Below are 12,991 nucleotides of genomic sequence, written 5' to 3'. Positions count from 1 at the left end.
ACACACAGGTCACCTAATTGCTGCAAATTCCAGGGCACATGGCGATGAGCTCTAGCGTCACGTACAGCCACATTCTACATGTCTTCGATAGAGTTCAGATCTGGTGAGCTGGGGTGCCAATACCACTGTGAACCTCTAATCATTCCATCACTCTTCTGGCCTTGCGACATGGCCCATAATGTTGTTAAAAAATACCATTGCCGTCGGAAAACTTGATAGACATGAAGGGGTGTACATGATCGGTAACCAGTGTACGATACTGGTTGCAGTATCGCCTTGCACGAGCTCCACTGGACCCATAGATGCCCACCGCATGTTCCCCAGAGCATAATGGAGCTGCCGACAGCTGCTCTCCGTCCCGCAGTGAAAGTGTCAAGAAACTGTTCCCCTGGAAGACGACGGATTCGCTTCCTCCCATCGGCATGATGCAGAAGTATCCCGATTCTTCAGACCTTCCAACCCTTTGCCACTGCACCAACGTGCAGTGCCTATGGCCCCGTGCCCATTGCAGTCGTAGTTGCCGATGTAGTGGTGTTAACATTGGCACATGCGAGGTTCGTCGGCTGCGGAGTCCCATCATTAAGAATGTTCGGCGCACTGTGTGCTCAGACACACTTGCGCTCTACCCAGCTCTAAAATCTGACGTTAGTTACGCCACTACTCGCCACCTGTCCTCTTTTAAACGTCTGGCCATCCTACGACAACCGATATCTGCAATGAAGAGTGGCCGCCCGACACTACGACGTCTGGGAGTGAATGCCACATTGGTTGCACCACGTGTTGAAGACAACCACCACAGCACTCCTCGAAACCCAAACAAGATGTGCAGTTTCCGAAATGCTCGCGTCGAGTATCTGGACCATCACAATCTACCCTCGGTCAAGTTCAGATAAATCGCGTGCTTTCCCCATTCCACACACGGACAGCACGCTCACTGATACTACAGGCATCGTACATGCGTTGACTAGCAGTCATTCCTCGCCAGATGGCGCACTATCGCCTAGACGGGTTAATATCGATAGTAGGTCGGTGATCATAATGTTCTTGTTGATCAGTGTAGATCACTTGTGTGGTGTTTATTTATGGCTCTACATCAACTCCTGTGAGACAATCCAAGCTTAACAGCAGTTTATGACCAAGTACTTCTATACCAGATGAAATGTTAATCTACGGCAGTACTCGTGGTCTAGCGGCGCCGACATGGTAGCTCAGCGTGTTCGGTCACAGAGTTATCTGCCCTCTGTAATAAAAAACTGAGTGAATGAATCGACCATTAACTCGAGTAAATTTCATAGGTCGTCCGTCCGAACAAATGCAACGAACAATAACGAGGAAAATGAGATCAACCAAAAGGAAAAAAGAAAAGGGGAAAGTCTTCGACAAGTAATAAATATGTCCTCAGTCCTGGGTTCAAAACCCGAGACCGTTTAAATTTTGATTAATAATCAGCATTGGCGGCCGGAAGCTTCCGGCGAAACCGCCTTGTAGAAGAGGGCGGAAGAGCGGGCAGAGGTTCAGGGCACTCTCTTGTCCGTAGGGTGGGAGATTACACCTAAAAGTGGAAGAATCAGCAATGATCAACGGCATGAGGATGCAGAAGGCAATGGAAACCGATGCATTAAAGACAAGTAATGTGTATCAACAGGACATAAGGCCTATAATTAAAAAAAGTGTCATGATTATCTCTCTACTGGCAAAAATTGCCGGAATAGTGGTAGAGAAGCTAGAAAATCTGAGAAGGAAAAGGTAAAGATTCAACCTAGATATAGTAGGTGTCACTGAAGTGAAACGGAAAAAGGACAATATCTCTGCTCAGATTAGGGTAACTTCAACAGCAGCAGAAAATGATATAAGGAGAGTAGGATTCGTTACGAATAGGAAAGTAGGGAAAAGAGTGTCTTACTGTGAACGGCAAACCAACACCAACAGCGATAGCTCAGGAATACATACCAACACCACAAGCTAAAGATGAAGAGACAGAGGAAATATATGAGGATATTGAAAGGGTAATACGGTGCATAAAGGGAGATGAAAGTCTAATAGGCATGGGAAAACTAGAATTCAGATGTAAGGGAAAGAGTAGAACAAAAGGAGAGCAGGAATCGATTTAGAAGAAATAGGGGATCAGTACTAGAAACTGAATTTAAAAGAGCTTTGGAAGACTTAAGATCAAATAAGGCAGAAGAGGTAGATACCATACCATCAGAATTTCTAAAATCGTTGGGGGGAGTGGCAACAAATCGAGTATTCACTATGGTGTGCAGAATGTATCAGTCGGGCGACATACCTTCTGACTTTTAGAAGAATATCATCCACACAAATCCGAAGAATGAAAGAACTGACAAGCGCGAGAATTATCGTACAATCAGCTTAACAGCTCATGCATCCAATTTGCTGACAAGAATAATATACTGAAGAATGAAAATGAGAACTGAGGACGTGTTAGATGACTATCAATTTAGCTTTAGGAAAGGTAAAGGCACCAGAGAAGCAATTCTGACGTTGCGGTGATAATATCAGGAAGACTAAAAAAAATCAAGACTCGTTCATAGGATTTGTCGACCTGGAAAAAGCGTCGGCAATGTGAAATGGTGCGAGATGTTCGAAACACTGAGAAAAATAGGAGTAAGTTATAGGAAGAGACGGATACTATACAATGTGTACTAGAGCCAAGAGGGAATAATAAGAGTGGACGACCAACAACAAAGTGCTCCGATTACAAAAGGTGTAAGACAAGGATGTGTTTCGCCCCCACTGTTCAATCTGTACATCGAAGAAGTACATAACTGAAATAAAAGAAAGATTCAGGAGTGGAACAAAATTGAAGGTGAAAGGATGTCAATGATACGACTCGGTGATGACATTGCTATCCTCAGTGAATGTGAAGAAGAATAACGCGATCTGCTGAATGGAATGAACAGTCTAATGAGTACAAAATATGGACTGAGAGTAAATCTAAGAAAGACGAAAGTAATGAGAAATAGCAGAAATGAAAACAACGAGAAATTTAATGTTGGTCAAGAAGTAGATACAGTTCAGGAATTCTGCAACGTAGGCACCAAAGTAACCAATGACGGATCATCAAAAGCAGGCTAACACTGGCCAAAAGGGCGATCCCGGTGAAGAGAAGTCTACAGTTATCAAACATAGGGCTTAATTTGAGAAAGTAATTTCTGGGAATGTAAGTATGGAGCACAGCATTGTATGGCAGCGAAACATGGACTGTGGGAAAAACGGAACAGAAGAGAATCGAAGCAGATTAATGTTGAAAATTAGTTGGACTGATAAGGAATGAGGAGGTTCTGCGCAGAATCGGAGAGGAAGGGAATATGTGGAAAACAGTGACAAGGAGAAGGGATAGAATTAACAGACAGCTGTTAAAACATCGGGGAATGACTTCTACGAAACTAGAGGGAGCTGTAAGGGCAAAAACTGTAGTGGACGACAGAGTCTGGAATACATCCAGCAAGTAATTGGGGACGTCGGTTGCAAGTGCTACTCTGACAAGAAGAGGTTGTCACTAGAGAGGAATTCGTGGAGGGTTGCATCAAGCCAGTCCCAAGATTGACACCTCAAAAAAAAAAAAGAAAAAAGAAAAAAAAAGAAAAAGAAAAAAAATAGTAGTAAATGTCTCAGGGATGTAGCGCTCTGAGCAGTATATAGTCAGGTTAAGGATTGTCTTCATCAAGCGACATTAAGAGCATATCTATAATAACTGTGACGGTAAGTAATTTATCTTAGATTTAGAAAATAAAGTAAGAATTCAATGAAATGTCAAATTTATGCTATTTACAATAAATTGTCTACAACCATTTCGATGAAAAGCTCTGCACACAATCATCGGTGTAGTGTAGCAAGTGTCTGTCAAGTCTTGAAGTTTCCCACCAAAATTTTAGTCATCGTCGTTCTCTCTGCATACAATCATCGTTGTAATGTAGCAAATGTCTGTCAAGTCTTGAGGTTTCCCACCAAAATTTTAGTCAGCGTCGTTCTGGAAAATACATTTCGGTAACTGTGCTGTTCCCTTATGAGGTACTTTAATGTATACTATAGGAAACTAGATGGAAGGGAGTGAAACTGTGCCAAAACGCGGCTACAGCATTTTGATTGACGCTGTTCTTGTTTAAATAAAAAAAAATTGAAGCTATAATAAATTTACATACACACATCAAAAAACATTTTGCATCACCCCGTTTCCCAGAACTCCGATGATAGACGTTGACTGTGGACATTGTATCACAGACACAGCCCCTTTGACTGTTCAGAAATGTCACTAAACCCACCCAAAGATGTAAACAACCATGCATGAGCAGCGCCTATTAGACGTAGGGGGTCTGACAGCCGATCAATTCCAGTCATTCCACCACGAAGGAGGTACACGGCTCGTGTTGTCTGTAGTTCAGTCATGCCTAGACGGTCAATACCGCTGTTCGATCGCGACCGCATTGTTACTTTGTGCCAGGAAGGGCTTTCAACAAGGGAAGTGTCCAGACGTCTCGGAGTGAACCAAAGCGATGTTGTTCGTACATGGAGGAGACAAAGAGAGACAGGAATTGTCGATGACAAGCCTCGCTCAGGCCGCCCAAGGTGTACTACTGCAGTGGATGACCCTACCTACGGATCACGGCTAGGAGCAACCCTGACAGCAAACCTACCATGTTGAATAATGCTCTTTGTGCAGCCACAACACGTCGTGTTACGACTCAGACTGTGCTCAGTTGGCTGCATGATGCGCAACTTAATTCCCGACGTCCACGGCGAGGCCCATCTTTGCCGCCACGACGCCATGCAGCGCGGTACAGATGGGCCCATCAACGTGCCAAAAGGACCGCTCAGGACTGGCATCACGTTCTCTTCACCGATAAGTGTCGCATATGCCTTCAACCAGACAATCGTCGGAGACGTGTTTGGAGGAACCCGGTCAGGTTGAATACCTTAGACACACTGTCCAGCGGATGCATTAAGGTGGAGGTTCCCTGCTGTTTTGGGGTGGCGTTATGTGGGGCCGACGTTCGCCGCTGGTAGTAATGGAAGGCGCCGTAACGGCTGTAAAATACGTGAATGCCATCCTCCAACAGATAGTGCAACCATATCGGCAGCATGTTGGCGAGGCATTCGTCTTCATGGACCACAGTTCGCGTCCCCATCGTGAACATCTTGTTAATGACCTCCTTCAGGGTAACGACATCGCTCGACTAGAGTGACCAGCATGTTCTCCAAACATGAAACCTATCGAACATGCCTGGGGCAGATTGAAAAGGGCTGTTTGTTGACGACGTGGCCCGCCAACCACTCTGAGGGGTCTACACCCATTTGCCGTTGAGAAGTGGTAAATCTGGACCACCTGTGCTTTGATCAACTCGTGGATAATATGCCACGATGAATACAGGCATGCATCTATGCAAGAGGACGTGCTGCTTGGTATTAGAAGGTACCGGTGTATACAGCAATCTAGACCACCCCCTCTGAAGGTCTCGCTGTATGGTAGTACTATATGCAATGTGTTGTATCCATGACAAATAAAAAAGGGTGGAAATGATGTTTATGTTATTCTTTATTTCAATTTTCCGTACAGGTTCCTAAACTCTTGGAACCGAGGTGATACAGAACTTATTTTGATGTGTGTACATTCTAACAACTTACAGGAATCTAACCGCCTGTATTTCGAGCGTCGCAAATCCAGTAATTTCCAAGGGAGAAACGCTGAGAATTGTGAGGCCGAATAGCTGAAATAACTATGAGAAAACGAGCAGGTTTTAATGCAGCCGACACCAGGGCAACTACATATGTCTGTTCATAAAACTGGTCATTCAGTAAAGCTCAAGTGGCAGTGAACACATGCTGATGCAGATACGTTAATTCAGCACCAACATTAATTAACCGTAAGGAATCAGACAAAGAAAGGCCAGTCAAGACAGAGGCCACTTCAAAACTTATTAAAATATCAACTATTCAAAAGTAATCCCTCTATCGACGTAAGAAATCCACTAAGTTGTGAATGTGCTCCACACACAGCTTTATCACTGTGCTCTACAGAGTAGCGAGGTGTTTGGCTACACAGTATGTGGGAGCACTAATGTTACAGATAGTGACCCCAAGTGGTACTCCCTCTTTGTGGACCTTCGAGCGGCCATATAATCTACGTTTACAATAAGAATGAAGGCTACTGATTGTGTATTGTGACGAGGAGCTTTTCATCAGAAGACTGAAAATATTCCACTCAATACTTTGCGTCGGGTGAGCACTGTACGCCGGATCAGATATCACGATAATGGAGATCCACATCCTGCTGTTGGATTAGTATTATTAACGGCGCGATTGAGATTAAATTGTCCAGTGAACCTGCAGATAGAAATGGTTCTTTTTTGTAAAATTCTGCTTGGTATCCTGCTCTCCCTCACTATACAACAGAAAGACAGACCAATGCTACCTCACCTGTTGACAGTCAGCTCTCATTGCCGATGACGCTGACGTTGATCGTTTATTTTTTCTGTGATGGTCCTAGTGTTTACTGTGTGTGTGCATTGTCTTTCAGCCTGTGCATTGCATATCGAGGTTTGAAGTTCCATTGCACCGCACTCTGTTGTTGCATTTATGAGTCGAGAATTACAGTGTGTCCACCAGTCGAAATATCGCCTGCATTCCCGTAAGTTATTTGTACGTCTTATACACCACCGGAAGAAACTCAAGTTTCAGTCTGTGTATAATTTTCACCTCAATTGTTTTAAAGAAGTTACTGCTATAATATTAAATTTGATACTATTTGTGGCTAGTAAGATGGAATGACTTGGGGAAAAAATGTATTGATTACTCAGTGAGCATCGTACAGGAAAACAATTTGTACTATAATAAACGTTGAATAACCATAATACAGGAAGTTGTGAATTGATTTCTGGGTTCCATTTGCAGCCAACACGCTGTCAGCTGAAATGTATAACGAGAATTGTCAGTCCTAGCGTTCCAACTCTATAGCTTATTCATTTCATTCTGTATAACATAAAAAGAATACAGAAAGAGAGTCAGTCTGCGTCTGGGTCAACATTCATCAATGACCGTCTTGTCTAGTACTTGACATTAGTTTAAATGTGTATTAATATCGTTTGGCAGGAGAGAAATTTCCGTGAAGTTCGAATACAGAATTGATAGTATGGAGCTTGACTCAATCACGTCCACTAAAACGCTGGGTGCAACAATGCGATACAACATAAAATGAAATGAGCGCATAAGGTCTGTTTTAATCAAGGACACTGCCCGATCTCGGGTTACTAAGAGATTTCTGGAAAGATACAGCTGAGTTTTGGAGCAGACAGCGAACAAAACGATGGTGTAACTGTTTATTGAATCAAGTTTGATTCCAGTGGGAAGTAGCTGTGCCCAGCAACTGTATTTATTTCAAGTAGTAAAGAATAGAGCTTTCAGTATCAGATAATGTTCACTGCATACCTAAATTTCGGTGACTGTGTAGCCGTCTTCAATGCAGTACCCGTAAGTAGAAACATTAAACCCACATACACGCACATAGACCCAACTGGGCTGTTCCTGTGGAATGCTGAATTTACACTCTGTTGCAAACGCTGTTCCTCCAAACTTCTTCAAAAGTGTTTCGTAAAAAGACTGCCTTCTTAGTTCCAAAGTTTTCCGTCTGAGTTCAACATTTGATGCTAGTAGCCACATGTGGATATATATGGTTTTAATGTTTTAACGTACATTTACTACATTGAAGATGGCTACACAGTGACCCAAATCAAGATATCTAATAAATACTATTTGCGACTGAATATTGTACCCTTTACTACTTGAGATTGTTGAATACGGCCGTGTGGAGTGTCTGGGATTTTCTCACATCTATCGCCCCTCCCAGCGATTGGATTTAACACGTACACGCCTGCGCCGAAAACTTTGTCTCTCGCTGTGGGGCGACGAGCGTATTCATGTTTACTTTCATGTTTACTTTCCTGCTTTTCGAGGTGGGATAGCGGTCGTAGTGAAACGCTCTGAGCTACTCTTTTAGTGTATTTCCCTTCTATTTTTAAATTCCATTCTCTTAAAATAAGGACAGTATTTATAAAATAATTATACATTACATTGATCACGAATATGTGAGACCAATTTGTTCAGAAAGATCTCTTGTTGAAAGGTCATTCAAAATAGTATTCACAGTTTTTTTATGTTTAAAATATATCTGTTTGAAATAAGTTTGACTCCTTTCTGGTCTTCTTTTCTCCGGCAGTGAATTGTTACAGACATGTCAGATACATTATATCATTTAAAAATGTACTTGACACTGGTTATAAAGCCAAAATCGTGATAGTGTAAAACAAACGATCTTTTTTCAGTCAAATGGTGGTAATTTCTTTCAAAACATTCTATATGACTGCCGTCCTCCGCGAAGCAAAACCGTATTCGCAGCTGTTAGTTGCGCCTGGATTATAGGTAATACGTTATGCGTTAGCGTATTGCTGGTACCATAATTCGCAGAGTCGGGCTTGAATGGGATAAGAAGGTTCAAATGGCTCTGAGCACTATGGGACTTAGCAGCTGTGGTCATCAGTCACCTAGAACTTAGAACTACTTAAACCTAACTAACCTAAGGACATCACACACATCCATGCCCGAGGTAGGATTCAAATCTGCGACCGTAGCAGTCGCACGGTTCCGGACTGCGCGCCTAGAACCGCGAGACCATCGCGCCCGGCGGTTAAGAAGGCATCCAAGCCATTCAGAGGCATGTTATCGTATTTCGGAGCGAGAACGTAAGGAAACCGCTCCATGACTTCAGATAGAAAACTGTGGAGTTCAAAAGACAGTCTTTTTGCGAAACGCTGTTGAGGAAGAATGGAGAAACAGTCTTTGCGACAGACTGCAAAACAAGCCGACTGTCACCTACATTCATCTCGCACATGGACAGTAACGGTAAAATAAGAAAAATTAAGGCTCATACAAAAGTATACATTCAATTGATATATCTTTATTGCATTTCTTAGTGGAACAGGAAAAGACACAAATGGTACGAAGTACTCGCCGACCTTCACTGCTCAGTGTCTCGTGGAGTACGTATTTCGGTGTATAATTACATTTTTGTGTTATTCGGTTTCCGCTGCTATGTGTCCATTTCCTCTGTATTTCAATCGCTGGAACTGCTTACAGCCGTTAATGCACATTATTCCATAGCAATTTTTTTCTTTCATACGGGCACAAGAACTCATCTTTTTGAGTGCCCTATGTTATGTTGTGAGGCTGTTGGTGCTAATAACAGTCGTATCTTTCTCTAGTCTCTTTACTGCAAAACGGAGCTGCCAAACGGAGAATTGTTTAGGAACTACTCACCTGACATACTTATCAAAATGGAGCTACGAAACTTAGAGTTGTGTGTCACCCAGTCATCAGCTTTTCAATTGTACTATTTTTTTCATTGGTATTGAGCCTGTCCTTTTTTTTTCAGGCTCCAGAACCAGCAGAGCAATGGTCTGGCATTCTTAATGCAATGAAAGAAGGTCACATAGCTCCGCAACGTGACTTCATCACGAAGCAGTATGCGGGAGATGAAGATTGTTTATATGTAAATGTATACACCCCAAAGGTAAGTCTTGTGTTTCTCACACGCCAATGTTCTAAATTAGACTATGCTAGGCAGAGCTGTACGTTGTGTGATGTTACCAATTTCTTTTCCCTTAAATGAGAGAATCTAATTGATTAAAAGTACATTTGGGACATAGATGCATCCAAATCACTATAGTGAATAGAGAAACTGGAAGTGATCAGGACGTTATTGCCGAGAATAAGTCGCCAGCAGGTGTATTCTGATATGTCGTCTCGGATTCTCTGATCGTACTCGTAAGATGTTAACTCAGTTTCAGGTGGAGACAACTAACGCCATATGTCACTCGTAGAACTTTTCTTCAAAGCTTACATCCCCGTTCGGCAATGTAGATTTCAGGTTTCCGCTTTTTACGGACATCGCTAAAATGTTCTTGTAAAAGCAAGGCCGATTCCCTTCCCCATTTTCCCGCAGTTCGAAATTGTACTCCGTCTGTAGCGACCGCGTCGTAAGTAGGACGCCAACCGTTTTCCATCTTTTCCCTCTTCCTCCAGTAGTGGAGCATTGCTATCATGGAATTTTCATCAATCATGTGCTGTTAGATGGAAGCTAACTGCTTGACTATATTCTGAATGTAGCAGTTACTTCTGAACAGCTACTTCAGTTCCACTGGAGGTTTAGAACTTTGCTTCGCAAATACATCGGAAAAGTCCCATTGATACAGGGATCTAGTACCGGTTTTGATGATACCTGAGGTCCGTGGTTAGGTAGACCTGCGTCACACTCGAGTGGTTCTGTCGATCTGCATCGCACTCGAAAAAAACTATCATTTTGTATCAGCTGAAGTCTTAATGTATTGGAACACTCTTTCTCATGTCACTCACATTCCAGTTAAAATGTTTGTCCATTCAAAGGACGCACTGGTTCCTGGGGTAACAGAATTTTCTAAGTTCGACTATCTCTTGTCTTACTGGCACACAATTAACTTGAAAACTTTGAGCAACACGACAGCCATAATGTGCGCGTGAAACTAATACATCTATATGCGAACTGGAAAGCTCTCTCTTTGCTCTCTATGTCAGTTATGTGACACTGAGTAGAATGCCGATGAGTGGACCGTTGTGTTTTTCGTTTATAATGCCACAAAAATGTAAACTTCTTCAAGCGTATCTGTCTAATATCTTCTACTGCATCTGACTAAGACTGAATATTGTATCTCAGACTGAATATTGTAACTAAGAATGAAATGTTTCAAAGCGACGGAAAAAATGTAGCCATCAAAATATATATCAATAAGGCACCCTAAAATGCACAAATATCAATAACATGAATCGCTACCGAAATACCTTACTATTCCTTAATCAAAAGCGTAAACCCTATAAATGATTCTGTCTGCATAGAAACAACACATACAATCACTCCCAATATTTTGGATCTAGCTTCAATTGAAAGTTCTATAAGCAGTACGGGTAATAAGAGGGCAATTTGCTGGTTACCATTAATCTTGCTCCTAGGCTGAAGGAATACAAATGCTGTGATGTAGCCTGAAACAAGTGATCGTGAGATGGATTAGCTTGAACCTAGCCCCGTGGATTCAAAGATTCAGCCCGCAGATTCTCTGTATTATGAACTTCCAGCGCGAGCATCTAAATACAATTTCGGATTCAAAGATTCAGCCCGCAGATTCCCTGTATTATGAACTTCCAGCGCGAGCATCTAAATACAATTTCGGATTTTCCTGTGGAAATAGTGACTTAATTTTGAAGCAGTATGCCCGCACTGGTACAGCATGTGATAAACAACTGCTTGACATATTGAATTTAGTAGTGATTACTAGATCAGAGAAACGTAACAACGACGGTTTTGTTTTTACAGTCCAGGCTAAAATCAAATTCCGCTTAGATCAGTGGACACGTTTTTATCACACATCGTATGTACTGCACATCAGCGTAAAATCATTTGTGAAAAAAGGTCATTTCTTACGAAACAAAACTCATAAAGTCTATTTTCGTTTCATGAAGTATATACATTAAAAAATTATTTAACTGACGTAAAATTCAAGTAACGATTTAATCAGAGAACCGTTTCTATTAAGCAAGTGAGAAAAGATTTCACTTTCTTAGCGTTAATCAACTGAAATCATATGAAACTCCCTCAAGGAATTAGAAGTTCGTATGCATTATGAAAGAGCAACCTTTTCCCTAAAAACTAGACCTCATTAACTACAACTCGGTGAAACGGACTACTTAGTGATTACTATGTGCCACACGGCACGTAAAACATCAGATTTACAGTGATAAATTACTCTAAAAAATGTTCGAGTACATCAAATATATCAGTGATACAATCTTTTAATCATTTGCGAGGTATATGGTCGTGTTACGGCCAACTGATGGCACTGGAAATCACATTAAGACAACAATGTAAGTAGGTCCAGTCGTTTGGTTGAAACGCTAGTTCACTAAATGTGACGAAATCACCAGTAATGAAATAATGCAGTGCAAAGCATTTATATAATGAATAAGAAAGGTAACAAAATAATTAACTAGATAGCTGATGGCTACATGGCTGAGAACTCGAACCACCTAAGAAAAGACTCTAGTTATTAATTTTATGAATCGGTTAACATAACGTGATTTAAATAACTTTTCTGAGAAGAGGTCTGTAATGGTAAAAGTAGTGAGAAGTTAATTCACCTCTGTCGCGCAGATTTAGCGAATTTAGCGAATATCATCTAGTTACTGCGGAATAGTGACAGCGCGAACATTCAAGGCCGCGGGTCCTTCAGAAGTGTCCGAACTGAAAACTCCTTTGTTCGCTACTAACGATTAGATTTTCGGAACCTGAGGAGGCAAAGATAACGTACTTATCCTGTAGTAGCAGACTTTGTTCAGTTCGACGATTTCTCTTTTTTTATGACATAGAGTTAATGTAACATCTTCGACCAACACAACAACCGTAATGCTGATACTGAACTGGAGAGTACTCCGCTCGTGATGTCGTTTAGCCATGTGATATTGTATACAATTATGAAAATAGACGGAGTTAATAACTATAAAAAATTCTGATTATATGCTGCTATTGATTCAGTCCCTCAAGGCAGAAAACTTTCAAAACGGCAGATTTGCACAAAACAAACAAGTGTCAAGCTGAAAGAAATAATAACGTCCTTTCTATTTACGAACATCCGAAAAGATGCAAGGACGACATGATTATTTGGATGTTTTTATCAACTGGTGACTCACCCGTGGAAACTGCAAATCAGTAAGTTTATTCATCTAATTTCTCTCTTTGACTTTGATCAACCAGATCCTTATTTTGCTTCAGGCTAACTACGAACCATATCAAGGTAGCTATTTATTTCCCTTTTCTTTCAGCCTCCTCCTAAAATCTTACATTTTCTCACAACTAGCTTACTCTCTCCCGATCATTTGACTCTGCCAGTTTTTGTGT

At 41.6% G+C, this 12,991-nt stretch overlaps 1 protein-coding gene across 1 annotated transcript in view; it reads left to right on the top strand.

Moving 5' to 3' along the window:
* Positions 1–12,991, top strand: part of LOC126455657 (juvenile hormone esterase-like) — a 79,654-nt gene that overhangs the window by 21,218 nt on the left and 45,445 nt on the right. The window contains exon 2 of the mRNA XM_050091424.1: positions 9,443–9,580. Within this exon, the coding sequence (XP_049947381.1) occupies positions 9,443–9,580 (138 nt within the window). The remainder of the gene's footprint in view (positions 1–9,442; positions 9,581–12,991) is intronic.

This window comes from Schistocerca serialis, chromosome 2 (genome assembly GCF_023864345.2).
Source record: "Schistocerca serialis cubense isolate TAMUIC-IGC-003099 chromosome 2, iqSchSeri2.2, whole genome shotgun sequence".
Taxonomy (NCBI): domain Eukaryota; kingdom Metazoa; phylum Arthropoda; class Insecta; order Orthoptera; family Acrididae; genus Schistocerca; species Schistocerca serialis.
The sequence above is the reverse complement of the archived record's forward strand: the minus strand, read 5'-3'. Positions and strand labels throughout refer to the sequence as shown.